This window comes from Hylaeus volcanicus, chromosome 2, assembly GCF_026283585.1.
Source record: "Hylaeus volcanicus isolate JK05 chromosome 2, UHH_iyHylVolc1.0_haploid, whole genome shotgun sequence".
Lineage (NCBI taxonomy): Eukaryota > Metazoa > Arthropoda > Insecta > Hymenoptera > Colletidae > Hylaeus > Hylaeus volcanicus.
Genome location: NC_071977.1, coordinates 12,288,523 through 12,313,389, shown reverse-complemented (window position 1 = coordinate 12,313,389; position 24,867 = coordinate 12,288,523). Strand labels below are relative to the sequence as shown.

General features: G+C 34.5%; 1 protein-coding gene across 14 annotated transcripts in view; it reads left to right on the top strand.

The window, feature by feature from the left end:
• LOC128872165 (period circadian protein) overlaps positions 1–24,867 on the top strand; it is a 44,125-nt gene that overhangs the window by 6,807 nt on the left and 12,451 nt on the right. For 9 of the 14 annotated variants that reach the window (XM_054114586.1, XM_054114585.1, XM_054114592.1 and 6 more), the window contains 8 exons: positions 813–896; positions 6,807–6,991; positions 9,395–9,525; positions 11,840–12,038; positions 15,831–16,052; positions 18,654–18,838; positions 19,072–19,356; positions 21,722–21,868. In XM_054114586.1, coding sequence (XP_053970561.1) covers positions 813–896; positions 6,807–6,991; positions 9,395–9,525; positions 11,840–12,038; positions 15,831–16,052; positions 18,654–18,838; positions 19,072–19,356; positions 21,722–21,868 — 1,438 coding nt within the window. Of the gene's footprint in view, positions 1–812; positions 897–6,806; positions 6,992–9,394; positions 9,526–10,632; positions 10,936–11,839; positions 12,039–15,830; positions 16,053–18,653; positions 18,839–19,071; positions 19,357–21,721; positions 21,869–24,867 lie in introns of those variants that run through there. The other 5 variants (XM_054114593.1, XM_054114588.1, XM_054114595.1 and 2 more) reach the window with 3 other exon arrangements.

The following is a 24,867-nucleotide window of genomic DNA, read 5'->3' as shown; positions in this document are numbered from 1 at the left end:
GAAATCAATTTCATTGATTGGTATAAAATATCATTAATAAAGAATATATTACACTGTTTAGAAAATAAAGCTTATTCTTCTTTGGACTTCAATTCTTTACATGAATCTGTGAAAATATAATTTTTCATAAGCATCCCCAGTGTATTAATTAAAAATCTAAATCTCAAAGTCCGTTGACAATCGATCACATGTAAAAGCGTTCAGTAGTAAGAGACATCCGTAGTTAGACCGTCTGAATAAGCGCCGCAGTAGTATAGTCAATTAATGGTCAGACCTTATGGGCGCTTGAATTCTACGATTACAATCGATACTCTCGAACAAGACCATTCCAAGGAATGTCTTCGATCTTATGAGACTCACTGAGACGCACACTTTTGCCTTATATACATCTAACAGTAAATCTACTAATGAACTTAATAATTAACTTACTAATGAAATTCAATGATAAACTACCTTTTTGTACTGTACACTATCACTACATTGCAAATATTTATGCATTTGATATTTATCCACTTATGGCAAATGAAAATGCACAAATGGAAAATGTATAAAATATCAACAATAATATAAACATTATACTGTTTAGAAGATAAGACATTCTTTCATACAACTTTCAATTATTTTTCTGTTATGTGAAAATATGAATTTGTATAAACTTCTGTAGTCGAATAATAACAATTATAAATGTATCGATTTTTTTAAATATTTTGAAATCGACCTGCTGTGGTACAATTCCATTTGAATTCCATTTTTACCAGAATCATTTATTAAGCTTTTTTAAATTAATATTCCATGTTTATCGTGTGTTTCAGCAGTGGCAGCTCAATTTCGAGAAACAGCAACCGCTCAGCGAGTAGCGGTTATTGCGGTAGGCGTCCCTCGACATTTGGATCCAGGTAAAACACACCATTCGAATTACTTTATCATATCGTTGAACACTGGAAAGGGAGAAGAAAATTGGTACGAACAGAAGCAATCGCGACGATCGATATACATATTGCATGTTGAACATTTCTCGGATCGCTCTCATCGGATTGTATAGTGCAATATTATCGATACGAGAAGGACAAGCATTGAATCTAGTTCAAATAATTGACAATCTAATTACGACCTCGACTTCAGCAAACATGAGTAAGGAATCCAGTAGAAAGTAACTTATCTCTCTTGGCTAGCTTTACGTAAGGGGTAACTAGGAAAAACAGTCCCACCGTGTATCTGACGCACCCCCATTCTATCAGAATGCTACATGACCTACTTATTGTCTTGTAGTCTTGGACAATATCTTGTCTGGTGGCTATACGTTCTTAGCGATAGGAAATTTTTTGAATAAATTATAAATCTCACTGGTCGTGACCTTGAACATTTGTAATAAATTTTAAACTTATTCGATTCTAGGAGGTGATATTTTAAATTAATTGGAAGTATTTTTTGTTAGAGGGACATTTGAAATAAATTATAAATCTCATTGGTCGTAAACTTGGACATTTGTAATAAATTTTAGACTTATTCGATTCTAGGAGGTGATATTTTAAATTAATTGGAAGTATTTTTTGTTAGAGGGACATTTGAAATAAATTATAACTCTCATTGGTCGTGAGCTTGGACATTTGTAATAAATTGGAAATTTCTTTTTAGCGAGAGCCACATTTGAAATAAATTAGAAATCTCATTGGTCGTGTGCTAGGATATTGTAATAAATAAATATTGTAATAAATGTGAGACTCGTTCGATTCTAAGAAAGAAATTAGAAGTTTCATTACTCGTGAGCTAGGATATTTGATATAAATTGGAAATTTCTTTGGATTGTACTTATTACAACAGTGATTATTCCAGACGTGGTTCAAAGTGATTCCATAAGCTCAACACTCTTAAATTTGAAACTTTTGCTAGCAATAGTATCGAGCCCCACAAGTAGTGGAAGTTATTCGACGCGCGACGTTGAACAATCATAGTAGTCAATCATTCGCAGGCGTCTATTTACGTCCTGGAAGGCAAGCCTATAGCGGTTTACGGTAAAATTAGTAACCGAGTACTACTACTGTTGTAGCCAACAACATTAAATGGGTATTACATGGTAACGTGTACTGATCAAGGGGAACGTGCTCCCTGATAGAAGAGTTAACAATTATCCAATTTGAAATTCAAATACGCAACAATACTGTAACAACCTGCTTATCGTTTGAGATTATTCCTGCATACAATTATGATTAGTTTTTATAAACTGTTACGTAACTCTTTCCGGATCTGGATCGCAGTCAGTGAACGATTTTCCTGATTAAATAAAATAAACTTTTGAATAAATTATTTAAAGAGGAGATAATCGTTTTAAAGGCGAACACGAGTTGCTGATAGGTGCAAAAAACCTAGCAGGACAATTGGTTACTGTTGTAATTATAAACATAAATAAATTATAAAAATAAATAAAAACTCGAGAATTATAAAGAATTTTCTACAAATTATAATAATCTAAGACCAAACATTTGGTCTCTATTTCAACAAATCAAAATAAATTTATTTTATATGTCACATACAACATTTATTTGAGTTTATTTACTTCGATTTCGACAAAAATAATAATTGAACACCAAACGCTTAGTCTTCGTTTCAATAAATCAAAATTAATTGATTTATTCTTTTCATATGCCATCTAACAAAATTATTAACACTATTTACTCAATTTATTTATATACAAAAAGAATAGAATTATATACAATTTATTGTGATTTCATGAAATCAGATTATAAATTTCTAAACAGTGCAAGAAATGACCTCTTAGTCATCGTTTTTTATTTCTCATTCAAGAACAATCGCGATTCATTCCAATACATTTATTATTTCTAAAATGTAAACACCAACCTGTTTGCTCGAGCAAATATTGCCACGATCAACTCTGATCCGCAGGTACCCGCGTAATGAGACCGTCGGTGGTTCGTTTAATCGTCATTGCTTTTTATTTCCGTGATAGACACGTACGTACGCGGTCGTTCCATAATTACCACGTTTGCGAAGGTGACACGTCCAGGACGTACACTGTCTCGTTGTACGTGAATTTTTAGCACGCGTCACATCTTGCGCATACATGGAACGATTGCATTCAGTTACGAGAAAGCGCACACAAACGATCGCTGTAAACATTGATGCATGTGCCGTGCCACGTGCCTGGCAATGTCGCCATTGGCGTCGGCCTACGTGGCTTGAGATATCCCCACGTATTGTTGCATAATCCGGATGGACCGTCGCGTTGTTATAATAAATCAACGTCCACTCCGCAAATTACATTGGAAAGTCGGTCTATTTCTGATTTCGCGCGTGGGCGTTGCCGAAAGAGAGAAAAAAAATTAAAAAAAAAAAAACGGGTATTTGAACATTGCGATTGAAGATTACAAGAAAATTGTTTGTTGGTCACAATAACCAAATGGAAATGTGATCATTTTCTAAAAGAAAAATAATAATTGAACACCAAACGCTTAGTCTTCGTTTCAACAAATCAAAATTAATTGATTTATTCTTTTCATATGCCATCTAACAAAATTATTAACACTATTTACTCAATTTATTTATACACAAAAAGAATAGAATTATATACAATTCATTGTGATTTCATAAAATCGGATTATAAATTCCTAAACAGTGCAAAAAATGACCTCTTAGACATCGGTTTTTTATTTCTCATTCAAGAACAATCGCGATTCATTCCAATACATATCTTCATTACATACAGATCTTTTTCTAAAAGAAAAATGACGGAGTAAAGAGTATTTTTCTGAGCTCTCTTTGGGTATACAAATAGTTAAACACGAAGAAGTGCTTGTATACATGATTATAAAAATGTAAATAAAACCCGATAAATGAAAAGAACTCCGAATAAACTCATTTCTGTAAAAAAAGAAAAATATTAGTTCCAATTTAAAATGTGATAGCACTATTTTGTTTGAAAAGTGTGGAGGTAATAGAGTGTATGTAGCATAATATAGATAAATATATGTAGAAAATGTGGGGATGAAAATCGAACAAGGAATGATGAAGAATAAAAAATAATTGCACATGTATATATTTTATAATATAATATATTACACATATATATAATATTATTATATATAATATTGTAGTATAAACAAACATATGAATTATAACTACAAAATAATAACAAATTATACAATATTCATCTAAAACATATTTAATTTTACGTAAGCACATTCGAAACTCTAAATAGATATTCAATAGAAATTCGAAGAATAAACGTGCGAAAATTGTTTTGCACAAGACAGTGTAGAAATGAGTTACATCGAGAGAACCTCTTCCAGTAAATGTACATGTAACACGGGTGATGTAAGTTCGCCATTCATGGACCATTATCTCAAAGACGGAAGTGGTCGGGTTGAACGATAGGCCTTACGGCTGCAAGAAAGCTTAGAAAGATCATTAGAGAAATTCGCTTTCTCCTTCTGATGTAACGAATGCAGTCACGATTCGACGTTTGTTATGTGTAGCATTTTTCTGGTCGATGCTTTTCCTGGAGAAAGTTATCTCGCGTGACCGATCCGTGGGAGGTCTACTAAGTATACTCAAGTATGCTTTCTTGTATTAGGGAGACCAGAAAGTAATGTCGTTGCTGCAAATGCAAATACTTGTTTATTATTTACCAGCTCACCGTGTACCAATCAATTTTTATCGATCAGGTATTGAACATTTGCACACTAGATGGCAGAAGGTTATTGATAACGAGGACAATTACATAATTAATTAAAAATAAGAACATATGATAAATTTATTTGTTTGAAAGAATTTATTTAATGTAAAAGAAACGACATTACTTTCTGGTCCCCCCAATACACTCGAATATTTGTTTAAACATGTATTCAGTTGAATGTAAAATTGAAGATATTACAGGTTAATTAAGGGTTTCCAAAAGGGCCTTCAAGGTTTTATTTTCTGGTAAGAAAATTTAATAACAATTTAAATACACATTTAAATTTATTTTTATTCAATTTATATTTAAGTTTCAATATAAGATCTCTTCGAAGGTTCTTCCAATTTTCATTTATTTTTACTTTTTATATATTAGGTGGACTGGAATGTAATGTCGATTATTTTACATTAAATTCAAACAAATTTTTAATAAACTCCATTTTTTAATTAATTATGTAATCGCCCTCGTTATCAACAGCCTTTTGCCATTTAGTGTAAAAATTTTGAATGCCGGATCGATAAAAATCAACGAGCTAGCGAGTGATAAGCAAGTATTTCAAATTGAAAAAACGACATTACTTGCCAGTTCACCTAATACATGATAGAAATCTAATCACCCTTTGACTTTGAGACTTTCTTTTCATAACAATAAAAGGAGCGTTTATGTAACAAATTAACCTGCGACTCGTGTTCGCGTGCGTATGTGTTTCATTCGTTGCTTCAACGAAACGCACACTTATTTTTAGAATATATGTAGTTGATATCTCATTCCAGTGTGCTAGGGATATCAACGTTTCTAGTATCACGTTGAACAGAACGTGAGAAGTCTGATACCTTCCGCTTGCGACGCTATAGTTTACTATGCTGAGATGTTCCCACACAATAGTCGAACGAATCTTGCGATAAGATTCTGCTGGAATTATTGAAAACTTACTCTGCTGTAAGTCCGTCGATGATCGAAGTTTCATTACAAATTACTGCAAGCCGATTCTAGCGCAAACAGAAAATATTTAATTTCAAAAATTTAAGCCAATCTGATGCATCACTATTTGCTAAATAAATATTAATTATAATATTAATTATTTTAATATTATTTTAATTAATTAATATTAATTATATTAATTATAATATAAATATTAAATACATAAATTATATTACAATAATCAGGCAGCTGTTGTTCTTTGAATAATAAAATCTTTAAATTTCTTTAACTCGTTTGGTAGCATAAACTTGATAAGAATATATTGTAAATTCATTTATAAATATTAATGTTCGTTTTAGTTCTTGTGCAATCGAGCATAAAACCTACTTTCAGACAACAAGGGACAATATTACTGTTGAGTTCATCATTAACACTTATTTAGCAAATGCTGACTTAGGTTTGCCGCTGCTAATTATTTAATTTCTAATTAATAGATACTTTATTAGTATACGAGTAATCTATCAAATTACTCATTTGATTAATAACGTCAAAAGTAAAATTCTCTAGATAAGCCTTACCGATAAATCCAGTTAGCAGACTCAGCATGAAACACAATAATATTGCTCTTCACACCAAACCAATTAATATTATCAAACGATTAACTATGACGATTAATGAGAGCATAAAGATATATTGAAAATTTTTTTTTCTCGAATTTTAGGATCCATTTTGAGGGTCATAGGACCTGTCATCGATCGCGATTGCTTCATTTGCCAAATTCTCCCTCTGAAATATGATTAGACCCAGAAAATATTAAATAATTAAATATAACTCGTCCGTACCAATTTTTCAATGTACAAAGGTGTCCCAGCCTTAGTGATACAATATAGTTGTTATACAATACTACAATATACAATATATTACTACAATATAATAGTATATGGTTCCATTTGAGAAACGAAACTTGACCATCATCTCTCGTTAAATATCAAAGTTAACAAAAATTCCTTCTCGCTGAAACATGAGCCCCACTTTACCATGCAATTTCCATATTTGAAATTTTCCATTCGGCTAATAGTTTTGGAGTTAGAGCGCTGTATCACTAAGGCTGGGACATCCTGTATAATAATGTTGTTCGCTAGACGGGACTAGAACTTTCTTTCCATTTGTACATGTAACGTCTTCGCGAATATAGCAATGAAGCCCTACCGCAGCCAATCAGCAAAAGAAAGGATAAAGAACACAAGAAGAAGAAGTCGAAGGCGATCTTGGCTGTTAACACCGAGTCAAACGTTACCTTGAAAAACGCCAGCACACCACCAGAGGCAGTCTCCTATACTGTCGTCGTCCTATCGAAACCTGTACTTGAAAAGAAACCAGGTTGGTTGTGATCAAAAAATGGCCGAGTAGAAGTGCACGTTTACTTCACTTTTATTTAACACTAAACCTACCACAACCGATCAAATGTCCGTTTTCAAACTTATGTATACAGTATGCGGTATACGAATTACATCGTATATTAGTTTATACATTATTTAATTTAATTCCAAGTAAAATATTTTTGCATTCAACCCATTCACTACCAACTGATGTCTCGTAGTTCAAATTGGTTCCAATTACTCGAGGGATAAGTGTATAGACTTTTGAGTCACGAATTATTGCAAAAGAAGATCGCAACATTTTTTTTTTTTTAAACAACAAATTTAATATCACTTTCTGTTGTATTAACCCTTAAATGCCCTAAGTTTCAAATTTCATACCGGACTTTTAAATCGAATCGTACACTTGCATTCAGTTTGTTTTTAATATTTGGCTGTACACGGTCTATCTAAAAAGAAACCGAACTTTTGCTATAAAAAGAAAAAAAGTACAAGTAAAGTTTGTACACACACGTTTATTTACTCAAAATAATCTCCCTCTGCGTCAATACAGCGTGTAGACCGCGTAATTAACATTTCGAAGGACCTTTGCAGTGCAAGACTGCTATTGCTGTTTTGACACTGTATTGACGCAGAGGGAGATTATTTTGAGTAAATAAACGTGTGTGTACAAACTATACTTGTACTTTTTTCTTTTTATAGCAAAAGTTCGGTTTCTTTTTAGACAGACCGTGTATGTGTGTTACCATTACGTAGTGTTCTTTTGAACAAAAGTTACAAAAATAAACGTCAGTTGACAAAATTGTTCAAACGATGAATACATTGATATCTTTTTAAATTTAATTTGTAAAATCAGGCTTTTAAGGGTTAAATCGTGGCGCCTTAAACGCTTTAAATTCACCTGGCAGTAATGGGTTGATTCGAAAAAGTGTCTTTAAGATTAGTTATTTCAATCACAGTAGTGTCACACTGTGAATAGTCACACATGAACGTAGGTTTAGTGTTAAATTTGTCGGACAACGAAATAACTCAGTTTAGAGTTCATAAAGTCAATCCCAGAAGTATTCTTACCCCTAAAAAAATGTGATGATTTTTTTTTTTGCAATCAATCCACGTAGGGTGTCCGAATAATTACACATGGCGGTGGAGTTAGAACGTTGGTGTCAAAACGAAACATTCTAAACACGGCTCTCCTTCTGTTCCTTTTATATAATCGCTCGGTACTATTCCGCGAACAAAGGGATAGGATCGAGCTCTCGGTTAGTCCAGCCATCGAATCGAGCCAGGCTTTACATAACATCTAGATGCGTCTCCGATTTACGTAATTATTTACATAATTTTTAATAATCCGCCCCGAACAAAACTGATTCTCACGCAGGCTTTTTTCGTTCGGTCTGTTACGAGTCCTACGGCGTGTCCTGCGGCCAGGACACGCGTCCTACGACCGAGAATAGATCCGATTGCGTATTGGCGATGCCTCCGGATTGCTAGATCGTCACACGTGCCTTCGTTGCTCGCACGCACGCATGAATACCAGATTACGACAAGATCAGAAGCACGGTGCAAAAATATCTCTCGTATGCAACTGTAACGCGATTAACAGCTAACGGAGTCGCGACGGTTTCTCGATGAATGAAGCGAGAGTTGGAAGCGAAAATTGCCTCGTGTCAGCCAGGTCTATCCAGTCTTAGGACCCTTGTGAAACTAGGCGGTCAAACATTTACCGTTTTTTATTTTTAAGAAGAAAAATTTTCTCAATTTCGTATCAGTTTTAAAAATATTTTAGTAATTAATATACAGGGTGTCCCAGCATCGGTGGTACAATCGAGGTGGGGGTGATTCTACATAAAAAAACATATCGAAAATAAAGAATAAAATTTATTCATTTGAGGTTTCGTTTTCGAGAAAATCGGTTTTGAACATTCAGCGAGTACGCGTACACGTAACTATGGTTTAGATGGATGGATCCCGATATAAGTCATATGTATGTTTATACATATGAGACTTATAAGTAGTATTCATATCATTAGTATCAAGATGATGTGCTGTATTACTCATTTCTGTCTAGAGTGAATTTAAAGTCTGGATCGAGATCCATTTATCTAGGCCATAGTTAAGTGTACCCGTACTCGCTTAATATTCAAAATTGATTTTCTCGAAAACGAAACCTCAAGTGAAAGAATGTTATTACTTATTTTCGATTTGTTTTTTCATGTAGAATCACCTTCTTCTCGGTTGTACCACCGATGCTGGGACACTCTGTATAACGGGGTACAAAGAAATACTTGTCAGACAATTTTTACGATGTTGCTTTCAACGCGATCTCTATCCACGAAAGACAAAATAAGATAATCACGTCTAAACGCAATGTAACGAAAGGAAATTTCTGTTGGTTGTGCACAAGAAGAAATAGCCACTGTAGAATTGGTGGACGCAACCGATCCCGGAGAGCACAACGGCGATACCGTCACAGATGGCGAAGCAGGACTTGCTTCCCGTCCGAATCCTCTGGATGATTCCACCTCTCAAGCAAATGTTAGTATCCGTTGCAAAGCAACGGGGAATGGATTTATTTTAATAGTAATTGTGGTAGGAAAATACGTGTACTGAGTAGTTGGTGATCGTGTTTGTGGTTAGTTTTGGGAGAACGGGAATCGTTTAGACGATTTAATTAACCCTTTCAGACCTGGCGTTCACAATTGAGGACACAATCCTCACCTTCCACCTCACCAATCCTTTGCACATGAGGATAGACCAGTTTTTCTCAAAAACAATACTATTAGGATTTAAAAAAATTTCGTCATACTAATTTTAGTCCATGTTAACCCTAAAAATTAGATACATTAGTACGAGAAAAAAAAATTATTCAGGTCTCAAAGGGTTAATCAAAGTAGCCTTTCTGTAGAATTCGAACGTCGACTTGACGATCTCGATCAGTCGATTCTTTTTCTCCTACAATATTTGTAGTACTCGATTGTGGGTGTCTCTTCAGGGAGGAACAAGATCGAGTAGAATTGGTGGAACTCTACCTTTCTACAATTTCTTCTGCTTAGTAGAAGGGATTTGAATGTGTTGAATTCTGCAACTGCATTAAATTAATTAAGTGGCTACAATTTTCAATTAATAAACTGAATCGAACTCCTCGCTAAGTTTTAAAATTATTTTCTTAGCTTATGTAGTGCAACCATAAATCTTGTTTACTATGAAAGCAGTGTAAATCTATTCCTTTCTTTTTAATTTCTTCTAATGCATTCACATTTTGGCAAATAATTTTGATACTTTTCACGAAGATAACGTCTCTGATAACTAGTCTGTGGATTTGTATGCATTTACAGGAAATTTGAATGTTCAAGAAGCTACAAAATGCAAACAATGTGCAAGAATATATAAAAGATTGAAAGTAAAGTTCACGTTATAATATTTGCAAAATAAAATAGATTCCTATTTAGGTTCAATTTTTCTAGGCACGTTCGCGAAGATTTTATTTTTCATAAAGATCCACAGTCTAATTATTACACTGACTGTATCTACTAATTTGAAATTTTAAAGTAAATGCTTTGCAAATAGTATCAACGGAAACTAAAATTCGGCCCAAGGAACGTTAACGTATATAGTTTTTTTTCCAAGAAATATTTAAAGACATTACCGTGGTAAACACATCGAAAGTCACGTAGATAAGAGGCCACACCTATTGAACTTTCGAAACGTGACGTCACTCCGCGAGGGTCATGTTTTGATTTTCCGCGAACAATGTGACCACCGCACCCTACAGAGCTCTCAGTACGCTCCGTATCGCGAACGATTCGGACGTGCGACGGACCGTTCAAGAGTAAAACTTGTTCAATCAAACGTAGATATACTTGCATTCGAGTTTCAAGTCGCGTTTTGTGTCTCTGTAGTGTGTCTAAACGGCAGCAGCAAAGTTGGAGAAATTGTTTATAAAAGGTATAACATTTTCACGTTGTTCTTGATATTTTATGTAATTTCGCATTTATTCACATTCTCGTAGATCTCCTTATATTTCTATGAATACGTAATTGTATTGTAGTAGTAGATGTAGTAGTGGTGACAGCTTTATTTCTTTATCGCGTCGATATAGAAAGAGTTGGCGCCTATTCAAGCTATACATTTTACTTAGAATATAGACAGTCAGTGTAAGAAGTATTCGTACAGGAACCAATTCAATATAAAACTTCATATATTTATTTTATTAATACATTTTAGGGGGAGAAATAATTAACCAACATTCCTACATACTAGTATTGTATGTATTTTTACAGTAGAATTTGCGTAAATTAAGGTTTATTATTTTTAACCTCTTATTTCTTTTCTTATTAATTTTATTTTTAATTGGTTGCTGTACGAATACTTCGTACACTGACTGTATGCGATACAATTACCTAAACCTTATTCTAGTTAAACATTTCTATCCTAAGTTCTATTCTCTTATCCATTAATTAACTAACGATATTCCCTTCTACTATTTAGTCTTTCATACTACTTTGTCAATAACTTTAATTTCTAATATAAATCATATCTTGAAATTATCTCTATTGTATCCCTATCCCCCCATTTAGTCCTCTGAGGTGACTGTGACTCCTAGCTTACTATCATTTGCTTTCCGTACTCCATAAATGCGTAAACATTCGCAGCCTAATTATTAACACCGAACCTACGAACAGTTAAAACACTTCTTACTAATTAAATGATAAATGAAACAATAATATATAATTTTTGTATCGTGTATAAGAAGTGTACAGAAAAGTTGGAAGGTTTAGTGGTAAATTTCATGGGATTACTCGGAATCTATGGTGAATTAAACCTGTTGCTTTCGTGTTGCATCCCACAGGAGGGATTCTGCGCGGTGATCTCGATGCACGACGGCCTGGTGCTGTACACGACATCCTCGATATGCTCGGCACTAGGCTATCCCAAGGACGCGTGGATAGGTCGTTCCTTCATCGATTATGTCCACCCCAAGGACAAGGCAACCCTGGCTGAACAGATCACGCGTGGAGTGGCCTCGCCGCAGGAAGACAGACCGAAAGGTATGATTTAACGCTTCCGTTCACCGCTAACGCGTACTACTGCGCGTAGCACGCGTACGAGACTGTTAGCGTTCACTTTGACACAGCAAACGACGCGAGAGATGATCGATACACTCGAAACCGAATCGAAGTTGTACTTATGAAAATATAAGGAGGATAGGATAATTAGCGCAACCCGTGGGACACGGGTCCCATGAAAATGACCGACACAGAGCTCACTGGTATTAGTTTCGTTAGACGCCAGTTTTGTTAGACACCAGGTTTGTTAGACACCAGTTTTGTTAGCCACTAGTTTTGATTAACACTAATTTTGATTAACACTAGTTTTCTTAGCCACTAGTTTTGTTAGTTACTGGTTTTGTTAGACACTAGTTTTGATTAACACTAATTTTGACCAACACTAGTTTTCTTAGCCACTAGTTTTGTTAGACACTACTTTTTATTAATACTAATTTTGACCAACTCTAGTTTTGATTAATACTAATTTAGACCAACACTAGTTTTGATTAGTATCAGTATTGACCACGATATACATCATTTGCGTGGACAATTATATACACTATATTAGATTGTTCCAAAAGTTTCCTTCATTTCATTAACGAATAATGCATACACAATATTTTATGTTTTGTATTACATTATCGAATTGCGTATCCACTTTGCTCCTATTACTGTTATAACATCACTTCTAAGAAAGTAGGTTTCCTTCTTATATAAAAATGTAACATAGAGTAATTGAGTGCAAGTCATGAAAGACTCTTTTGGTACAAACCTAATAGTAGATAAATCTTTGAATTAAACGCAAAAAATGTACAGTACTGTACAAAAGTCTTAGGTCACTTATGGTACATTACATCACTTACATTTTTATCGCAAATGAAAGAGTACAAATTTGTCTTTAATTTATATATAATATTTTGTTTTACCAATATTAGTGTACAGTGAACTGTTCGAAATTAGGTAAAAATAGTGTAAATTTAAAGAAGAGGTTAAATAATTAATTAATTATTAATTAATTAATTGTCAGTTAAAACTGGTGTCTTGAATTTTGGTCAGTGATGACTGTGCCGATCATTTCCACGGGGCCCTGGGACACAAGTACAGATGAGCCTGAATACGAATCGATACCGACTACACGAGACTCGTGTGAATCGATATGGACGATCGTGATGTTGTAGGACGCGACACAGATGATTTTGGACTTGCGCGATCTGATCCGAACAACTCCGGCAATGAGAAAACTCGGCAGTGACAATTCCGCTCTCATGGGTCCTAATACTGACGATACGAGACACACGCGACCTGATAGAGATAATTATTAGGCTGATATTTAACTGTCTGGCGTTTCTTTAAAGACAATTAGGGTCGTTCCACGGGAAATCGAACAATAAATATAGCAACATCTCAAATTACTTAAGTATGTCTTTAGTGATATCTGGACGTATCTCAAAGGATTTTTACAAAATTATACATTATATAAGTGTTTGACAATCAGTTTCTTTTTTTTAAATAATTATATAAGTATGTCGCAGTCTTTAGTGATATTTGAATGTATCTCAAAGGATTTTGACAAAATTACGCATTTTATGATATTTGAAATTCAGTTCTTTTTCAAATTGTACATATTTTTTTCCCAAAACTTTTCATCTTGAATTAATATACGGACGAGAATGGGCCTTTGGGAGCTTACACAGAAGATAGTGAAGTACTAAACAAAAATTGTGTTTACCATTCCTTTTACAATATTTCTTAAACAAATGCATAATTATATAGTTGCATAGTTATAAATGCATAATTATATATAATTGTATAGCGAACACGGTTTTAAAAATATAAACAAAATTGAGAATATAGTGCCATTTGTCCCTTTATAAGAAGCAACATTCAAAAATACTGTCTCTTTTTTCATCGTATTTAGTATATCATATTATTCAACAATAGTTCCATAGGACAGAATTAATTTTCACACCTAATATTTTGTAACGAAGAACATATCACCTTAAATGTTCTTTCTTCCATTTTTAACCAAACTCCAAATAAGTGGAAATTTTCAAGTGTTCGTAGTAACTTGACCACCCACTGTATTCCCTCAAGAAGAGATATCTGTGTCGCGGAGATACATTGGTTTTGGTGTTGTCGGTATCGGTTTTCACGAGTCGTCGAAGGTCGTTTACAGTGGGTCCCACGGGTTAGAATCACGTTGACATCGTGTCCCACGAATTCAAGAATTTTACGAATCTTGGTATCGTCGATATCGAGTTCCAGAACCTTTATCGTTGACATCCTCTACTATGAACTCTTATCTCCTCTATATTCTCTCCTACCAGCCTCAATCTCCTCAATACCCTCTCCTATGAGCCCTGATGTCCTTGATATCGTGTTTCACGAGCCTTGGTGTCGTCTTTATCGAGCTCCAGGACCTGCTATCGTTGTCATCCTCTCCTATGAGTTCCAATCTCCTTTATATCCTCTCCTCTCAGCCTTAATCTCCTTAACATCCTCCCCTATGAGCCCCGATGTCCTTGATATCGTGTTTCACGAGCCTTAGTGTCGTCTTTATCGAGTTCCAGGACCTGCTCTATGACCTCTACTATGAACTCTTATCTCCTCCATATTCTCTCTTACCAGCCCCAATCTCTTCAATATCCTCAATACCTTCTCCTATGAACTCCAATCTCCTCCATATCCTCTCCTACCAACCCTAATTTCCTCAATATCCTCCCATATGAACCCCGATGTCCTTGATATCGTGTCTCACGAGTTTGGTGTCGTCGATATCGGGCTCCACGAGTCCAAGATTATCTGTATCAGGTTGTATGAGTCCGGGCTCGTCTGTATCATGTTCCATTGGTCCAGGGTTATCTGTATCGGGTCGTGCGACGCCAAGAGTTGTCGGTATCGAGTTGCTCCAGTCCAGGGTCGTAAGTATCGAGGTCGTAATTGTTGCTATGGTTGTACCACACTCGTTGCAAGATGGTCTGTGTAGTAGCATACATGCAAAACGATTTCACTAGACTGCAGGTGAAATCTGCAACGAACGAGCTGGAATTTATCTCCAAAATTGTGTTTCATTATTGTTAATTACTTTATTTGAAATTATTGTTGCTTCGTTCGGTTGTTTCTTTGAAAACGAGGAAAAAAAGAAAAACAAATTGGATACCGTTGTTACGTAACGAAGCTGCGGTACGATCGAATCTTATATAATTTGATTATTCTCAACACGTTTTTCAGAGAAGCTTTCCAATCTCTTTACGCAACATTAGATGGACAAAATTGATCGGTTGTTTTAATTATACAATCATTCAGCGCGTTTTCTGTTCCTTGTACGATAATCTTATCTTTCTCCTATAAATAGTATTCGTTTACGCGATTCACTGGACAAATATACCAATATTTCTCACAAATAATTTGATTTTTCTTCTATAAACAGTATATATTCACTTAATTCAAAGGAAGGATACACCAATATTATTTACAAATAATTTTCTTGGTCTTCTGTAAATAACCTGTTCACTCAGTTCAAAGGAAAAATATACTAATTTTTCCTCCAATTAATTTTACTTATCACTCACAAATAGTCATCTTCCTTCCATATTCGTAAACTAAATTCTACCCACCCCAGAATAATCAAACTCTTGTAAAAGTCGTGTTAAAGTGTTATTACATCTAAATGCTATCTTGTTCGTTTTTGTCGATGTTTTTTTCGTATGTTGTATGTCCGTGTGTGCACGATATACAAATTAATATTGACGTGCAGCTCGTCGCGAAATAACCGTGATCTCTTTTTTTCAGGTATCAATGGTAGAAGAGCAAGCTTGTTCTGCGGCCTGCGAAAATACATTAGATCCGGCATTCACCACTCGAGCAATCAGCACAAGGAAGCAAGGTCGAATTTCTATCTTCCCTTCCACTTGACACTGTCGTTTAGGGATTTTCGAGACCGTGCCACCGAGCAACAACACAAAGCGATGTTTCTGGTGGTCACCGCACAACCTGTTCATTCTGCATACAAAGGTAGTACGATTGAAGACCTTTGAAGTGATCTGAGTGACAAAAAGACTCGATGAATCCTCTTCGAAAATGATCAATTATCGAGTTTATGTTATCGAGCTTGCGACAGGTGTGAACAAGGAAATCAATTAGCAGTACAAGCATGACACTTTATTTATCGTTAATTCATTCAATTCTGGTATTTCATACAAAGATACAAAAGTAATTGGTTGGTCTTAAACGGTATACTTTTGTGTACATATATGCAATAGTATTTTTATACGAAGAATTAATTTTTTTATAGAAGCTTTAGGATTTTTTGTTAACGAAATACTAGTCTCAGAGCTGCCTTAGTGAAGGTATTGATACAAATATATGAAATATATTTAATAGATTATATTAATTGGATATATTACTTAGTATTTGCGTTTTATCAAAAAAAAAAGAGGTCCGACCGTTTGGGCAGCATCGCAGTAGTATAGTCGATCGAAGGTCAGACCTCCTGGGCGCTTGAATGTTCTGATTATAATTGATACTCTCGTGTCAAACAGTTCTAACGAATGTCTTCGAAAAATTCAAGACTTAGACACATACCAAATGGTATTGATAGCTGTAAATTATATAAAGTATAATACCTGTTCAAACATGTTCAAAATTCATCTGAAATAAAATAATCTACGCATTCGATAATTAGACTGAACTTGAAACAATTCAGGTTTAAAATCGTCAGCTGTATACGATATCTGATCTGAAACATTTTAAACGGGACAAAATGTATTAATATTTATAGTCAGTCTTATAAGTACTCGTACCCTTGTGTCGTAGCTGCCTTTCGAGAAAGTTTGTTTAAATTAAATAATTAGTTGAAGCGTGCTTATACTGCTAATTGATTTACTTGTTTTCCAATAAAGCAAGCAAACATAATTTTCCTTTATAGAACTAGCAATATTCGTAAGAAATTGCCAGATGATATAGTAAATATGGTATAATGATTAACGATGATCGAGTCGTTTCGTTAGTCTAGTCATCTCGGCGATACTATATGACTCGGTGGTTTCCACGGCAACGTGCCTTAAACAGAAAGTAACCTTCTTTTTATAAATTTAGAAATACTCATTGAAAAATCGCGACGATGTTTTGATCGTGTTTCTCATCCTTGTCGTTTTCTCATTCATTTCTTTTCTTATCATTACGGCCAGCTTTTTGTTTTCGTTCAGTTTTGGAGACCACTGTTTCGATTATTTATTTAAGTAGAAATATAATAGAAAACATAACAATGCTTTCATCATTTTTTACGCATCGATGACAGTTCATCATGCTTTGCTTGCTCGGGCATGTAGACATTTTTCATCGTTAACATTGCTCATTCGGTGTCTTCGTGAAACGAAACAGGGAGATAACAATTAGAGAGTCGTGTTCGGAACTCTGTCAACAGTGAAGATTATTAATAACGGTTCTATTGGATATTATTCAATCACACGTTTATTAACAAAGTACTTATAAATCTGTATCACATCAAAATTACAATGTAAACTAAATTCAAATTCATAAAGTTAGTTATATGAATAAATAGGATGATATTTTTCACGTAGATTTTTATAAAAGTTGAAAATGTTAATGCAAATCTAAATTTAAGAATTTTCGAAAAACACGTTTTTGAATAAATGTATAAATTGTCTAAATGTATAAATGTCTAAATCATTAGACAATTTATTCCTTTAGTCAGTGAATAATTTCATGAATAAATAGAATGATATTTTCCACTCAGATTTGTATAAAAATTGAAAATGTTAATGCAAACCTAAACTTAAGAATTTTCGAAGAATACATATCCTAACATGAATCAGCAATAGCCATTAGGCAATTAAGTAACTAGCAAAGACTATTAAACAATTTTTTCATTAACAATTTCAGTGAATAATTTCATGAATAAATAGAATGATATTTTCCACGCAGATTTGTATAAAAATTGAGAATATTAATGCAAACCTAAACTTAAGAATTTTTGAAGAATACATATCCTAATATGAATCAGCAATAGCCATTAGGCAATTAGCAACTAGCAAAGACCATTAGACAATTTATTCATTAACAATTTCAGTATCATTTTCTTTATACATAGACATCTTCGAAGATTACTAATTCCACATGTGCATTGTAAATTATGATTTGCTCGCTTATAAAATATTATTACGTACTATTTCCTGTAACCAACTTTATGAATTTAAAGTAAATATTTCCACGAGTTCTGAAGGTGACTCAAAGTCGAAAACTGCGATACAGCGATAACTAGTCCTTGCTTCAAGGCTGATTAACCAATTTCATAAATTTCAATTAAACATTTGCACGAATTCCGAAGACGACTGAAAGTTTAAAGTCGAAAGCGATAACTAGTCCTCGTTTCGAGGCCCAACATCGATTTCTTTTTATTTCTCCCACCACGCCTACTAAGTTTCTGCGTCGACGTTATTATTTGTGTGTAACACCGAACCCCAAGGCTTCTACGCGAATCAAGCTGCCGCTGTTAATGCCTACCGCTACAGACTAATAAATTTCATTCACAAAGGAATCGCCTGGCATAAGAGAGAAAATGACCCCGACCTTGTTATTTATCGTTATCCGCAGCGCCAGAAGAAACAATAATATCTTCGATATTCACGACCCGCCACACCGCCACGTGCCACCTATCTCATGTCGATCCCGACGTAGTCCAATACTTTGGCTATCTACCCCAAGATATGGTCGGTCGTTCGCTGTTCGACTTCTACCATCCCGAGGATCTGCCCTTCATCAAAGACATCTATGAGACTGTGAGCATGCGCACCAGAAAAAGAAACAAAACAAAACAAAAAACACATTAGGTTTCGATCGAGTATACGCTTGAGAAAATAAATGATAGAGCAAAAATAAAAAAGAAATATGAAAGAACGTAATCCCCAGAAAAAGTGCAAGCAAGCGAGTCCCGAGAACCGAACGTCGAGCCACGTAACGAATCGTTCGCCCCCGCGATTACTCACATTTTGTACATTGTACCGTTGAACAGGTGATCAGGCTCGAAGGTGCCTCCTTCAGGTCGAAACCGTACAGGTTCGGGGTGCAGAACGGTGGCTACGTCGTCCTCGAAACCGAGTGGTCGTCCTTTATCAATCCATGGACGAAAAAACTAGAGTTTGTCGTAGGTCAACACAGGGTACTCAAGGGACCTACGAGCCCGGACATCTTCCGTGTGCCGCGCGCCACGGAGTTCGGTCAGCTGTCCAACATTAGCGAGGAGGTTCTCAAAGAGGCCAAGATCATACAAGGAGAGATACATACACTTCTTGACGAGGTACGTCTTCGACGATACACCCTGACCACCGCGTTATTTTAGGTTTAGTTTGTCTAGGTAGTGTATGTCGTGGATTAGGAATTGTTTCGAAGGTAAAGCGTAGTACGAGCATGCGATCGAGTTGACATGCTGCCTTATACATAGTTAAATTCCACGAGATTATCGTAGGCAGTGGTTGAACTGTATAAGGTGAAGCGTTTGAGGAGGGCTGCATGAATAACTCGCGTTCTTTTCGGGGATAAATTTACAGTGGGTGTAGAATGTATTCGTACACCGATCAATTTCCCAAAATACTTTGTGAAATTGTAGTTTCTTAACTTCTTTAGACGTAGTCCAAACAACATTTACTAGTTAATATAATTTGTGAAATTAACAAAATAATGCGAAAAGTAGGTAAAAGTATAGAAGTAACAAGTATTTGTACGATTCTTATGGCGAACCATTTAGAGTAGAGTTTGTAACGTAAACACATTAGTTTGTTGCTCCGTACGAATTAGAAAACATCAAATTTCCAGTAAAGACTTTTAAAAATGGCTCTATGTGAGAGGAATGGAAAAAGATCCCACTTCGAATAACTAATAATTTAGTTAATTTAACGCTTAGAAGAGTCACAATAATTATAAAATCAAAAGGAAATCCCACGAAGGAAGTATTATGTACTTATAAATGAATGTAAATTTCTTTTTTTTTTAATCAAGTTTTAAAAATTAAACAGTTGTGCCATTGTTTTTTTCTTGCTAATTTCGCAATTTAAATAAATAGCTATTTTTTTTTGTACTCTATCTATTCTAGAGATTTCCGAGAATATATAGGATGTCATTGTTTATAAAAAATAAGTTAATAAATTACAATTTTACATAGTTTTTTTTGGAAATTGATCGGTATACGAATACTTTCTACACCCACTGTAAATGATCGAAAGGAATGCTCTTGGCAGTTGTAAATTGTATTTTGAAGAAGAACGAGTTCTTAGTTTATGATTAACACTTTATCTACCGGGCTATTTAGAAGCAGACTTTAATTAAAAAAAGAATTTTCTACAGTAGCATATGCCAATCTAGGCTGACAATAATTTCTTCATACTGTTACTAGGTATAGTGAAAGCTAAGTCTGTTACCGAACACTGAACATTGTAAGTAGACAACCATCAACACAGTAACGAATCAACACAGTTCGAATAACTAAATACTGTAATTAAAAAGCCTATAAATAGGCTCCCGGTAAATAAAGTGTTAAATGGTATTCATTCGAGGTTGAATAGTAATTAACCCTTTGCACTCTTTGGAACTTGAAGTGTCAATAAAATGATTGTCGTTGAGTCAAAGGTGACCTGATTTTCAAATCTCAAATTAGAGATCACATTTTCGAAGTCAATCTAAGCTTAGCATTCGTGACAATAGAATGCTAAGAAGGCACCTCGAGTTTCTGATAGATACTAGAAAAAAGGCCTCGAGTGCAATGGGTTAATTTAAATTTCCCAGTTAAATTTCTTGAAGAAATCATAAATTAGAGTGAGTATACGTTAACGGGGTATCTTGAATTAGGAAGTATAAAAAAAGCGGTTTTTCGTGAATTTTTTTAGGATGGAAAAAAATGATTAATTTTATTGAACTTTTTATCCTATTTTCATACATATTTGAGTAGTCTATATAAATTTTTTCAGCAAGAGATATTCAAATTGAGTCGACTGTGACGCTCATTTGTAGAGCACCTCGTGTGAACTAAGAAAATTCATATAAAAAAAAATTTTAAACAACTTTTTTATCAAGTTAAAGTGATTCTTTTCACCCAAAGAATTCGTTCTTTTCTTCAAACTTGCAGTAATTTCACATTCTACCATTTCTGCGTTTCTTTTTAGTTCACATAGAAGAAAAATGTATGAAACTGAAAATTTCTTTTGGTTATTTTGTGTCAAACTCTACAAATGTGCGTCACAGTCGACTCAATTTGAATATTTCTTGTTGAAAAAATTTATACAGACTACTCCAATATGTATGAAAGTAGGAGAAAAACTTCGACAGAATTAATTATTTTTTTCCGTCCTAAAAATATTCACGAAAAACCCCTTTTTTAGACCTCCTGATTCAGGACACATGTGAACAGGACGTTGACTGAATAACCGAAAGAAATAATTCTGAAGCTATCAAATAAGGTGCCGAGTAAAATGAATCAGGATAGCGTGGATGAATTTGTTAAGTTTTGAGCTTTGCAAGTATTAATAAAGAAATGTTAGGGGAGGGAAATATGGAACGGGTCACTACAGAATTTCACGCCGTATTGTTGTATCGAAACGCTTCTAATTGTCAGACACGTACCCGCTCAATTCCAAACTTTTTCTCTTCTGTTCTATCGTACGTCTGCTCAGAACATCCAAAGAAAGTCAGATATAACCAAGCACGACGTCTCAAAGAGGTGCAAGGACCTCGCGTCCTTCATGGAAAATCTGCTGCAAGAGACGAGGACGTCCGGTCTTGGCAAAGATGTGCTCGCTACCGACGAAAGGAGTTTTTCGGTGACTATTAAGCTACGTTTTAGTATCGCCGACACTTATCTATTTTGCTAGTAGTACGCTATGACGCTCTGTTGGTGGTATGCTGCAAAGTATATATACTTACAGTACCAATGTACTTGTGCATAGAAAGCCACGTTCCACTTACGACGTCATAACGTGGAAGGTATCGATATTTACTGTTAGATCTTGTAAACGTATCGTTCGTGTGGCTCCATGGAAGAATTGGGCAGCTGATTCTATTTGTGATTATTCGTGTAACAATTCCACGTAATTGGCAGGCTAATCGCTAGACTGCGAATCTTTATGCAAAATCAAATATTGGCGAACGTGCCTACAAAAATTGGACCTAAATAGGAATTTATTTTATTCTGCAAATATTATAACACGAACTTTACTTTCAATCTTTTTCATATTCTTGCATATCGTTTGCATTTTGCACGTTCTTGGACATTCAAATTTCTTATAAATCCATAAAGATCCGCAGTCTACTAATCAGTAATATTATGCAATCATAAATCGGTACGTAATTCGAAATTCTTCACAGTTAACTGTTTCTAACTATTCATTGATCATTTATCATGATTTAATATCGTAATTATTAATTACATTTTGTCCAATACTGGTCCATGGCTGCACGAATCGTACGATATTATGGTATAGATTCTTTTCCTGCAAGTTGAAACTCGATCCTCCCGGAAGTCTACAGGCATTGGTCTTGTAGATTTGTTCTCTACTTGTAAAAGTGTCTATAAATGCTTTAAGCAGACCTAAAAAAACATTAAATTTCGTGTAAAAAAGGTAAATGAATTTGTCTTCTATTCTTTTGAATTGAAAGAAAATTCTGAATCAAGTCTTATTAAATTGAATAATTTCAAAAATTGTTCTCTATTTATCTCTGTAAGTTTTATATTTATTTTCTATTAATCATTTTTATATTAAGAAAGTATATAATCGTACAAATCAAATAAGAACTTCGATGATAGTAATTTTTATTTTACACTAAAGGATTCACCGAAAGGTTTCCTATATACATGTATCGATATAGCGATCACAGCGATCGAGTTTCAACTTTGTTCGCAAAGTTTCTTTTGTTTTTTCTTTGCTGATCCGTTCAGGAAAGCATGAAGTAAGTAGAGTACGAACGATTAGGTAGAGGGCTGGGAAAAGTTCTATGCTGACGCATCTTTTCGCGAAGCAGCCAGAATTTGGTTTCGAAAAACGAAGCAGAAATTAAAAACCTTTTAGAAATGTTCGATCTCGAGACACACAATTACGATCATTGCTATCGTTCAGAGATGGACGACATTTCATTCGAATAATAAATAGCGAATAAAGTCGACATGTTATGATTTATTCACGACGCGAATTCAGTTAAACAGTCGCATTTTATTTTTCTTCGACATAGAATTATTCATTCCAGTCTGTGATTAAAATTGTTATTTTTATTCAAAGAGTGACAGACAGTGACTTACTTTTGTTAAATTTTTATTTATTATTGTGAAAGTCTCTCAGACATATTTCAACGATAGTTTAGCTCTTATTCGTTATTTATAACCTGTGGATTTTTATGCATTTATTTATAAATCAACGAGAATATGCTCAAATGCAAAACTATTAAAAATATCAACGATACGTGTTATATCGTATAAAAGAATACGACACATATACGTTCATTTAATTTGCATAAACATCCGCGGTCTGTTTATTTGAAAGTATCCAAATAAACAATTTCGTCCACCTCTGTTTTTGTTCGAATCGAAACGAATGTGATTCCAGCTGCTTCCGAACGATACGTCGTACAATTTGTTTAGATCTTTTGCAAGAGTAAAGGTGGAAGGTGAGTAAGGTACACAGCAATTGATTAAACATTTTACAGCATGGTGTCACGCCTAACAGGACGGTTGTGTTGAAAGTAACTCGAAAGCGACTTGTGGCTAGTTAGGGTATTCACGCACACCGGCCACCGTGATTTGTAACGTGGCTGGTCGTAAGTAAGAATGACAGATCACGATTAAAAAAAAAAAAAAAGAAAAAAAAGCGAACGATCTACCGAATCGTTTTGTACATAGACACGGACGGAGGGCAAAGCGAAAATTGTGTAAGTCCAATGGTGCATCGCGTCAATTTCAAAACCTTGTAGTCACGTTGTTGGTAAATCTATTTACTTGTTTTCCCATTCAATATTACTACTCGTTCAAGGTGCAGAAATAGCGAAGTCTCTTCTTTCTTTTTGTTTTTCATTTTTTTTTTTTTTTTAACAAAAGGAACAAAAAACAAACCTCGATTGCAACAGTTTGGATCATACAGTAGCTAATTGGTTTCGTTTTCCGATTACGGCAAATCTTGCCGAGCAATCGTGGAAAACGGACGTGAATATCGAGAAATTTCGTTTCGTTATTCATATTTCGCTTACCTTTAAGTCGCGAACAAAAAATTTGATCGGTTTCATTTTGAATATTTAAGTTGGATCTGTTTCGGGGAATTTTTCAAACGTGTGCGTAGTTACAAGAGAGACTGACGTCAATGTTTTATAGTTTTATGCATAATTTAACTTGTATATATATATATATATATGTATATATTGTATATACTTTTGAAACTAAAAAAAAGAAATGTAGTTTATATAGTAAATGTATGTATAAGAGTAAAACAAAAAAGATATAAGCATATAAATCTATATATACATATACATTATGCTGTACGTGTATTTTAATTAATTATTGTAAAAGTAATCATCTACCCTTTGAACTACGCACAGATTTGAAAACCAATTGTTTACAATTCGAAGAATTATTCTTCTTTCCACGATCGAGAATTAAATTCAAAATAATCGAGACACGTTTACTCCAATCTGTCTTATTGTATGGTCCTTGCTCTACCTGATATACTAATCGTCAGTCAGATGAACGGTTACAGACTCGCTAAAAGAGTGTTTCTATGCACGCTGTCTCCTCGTCGTTTCATTATAATCTGTCATCTGAGAAATCGTTTACCAGCGA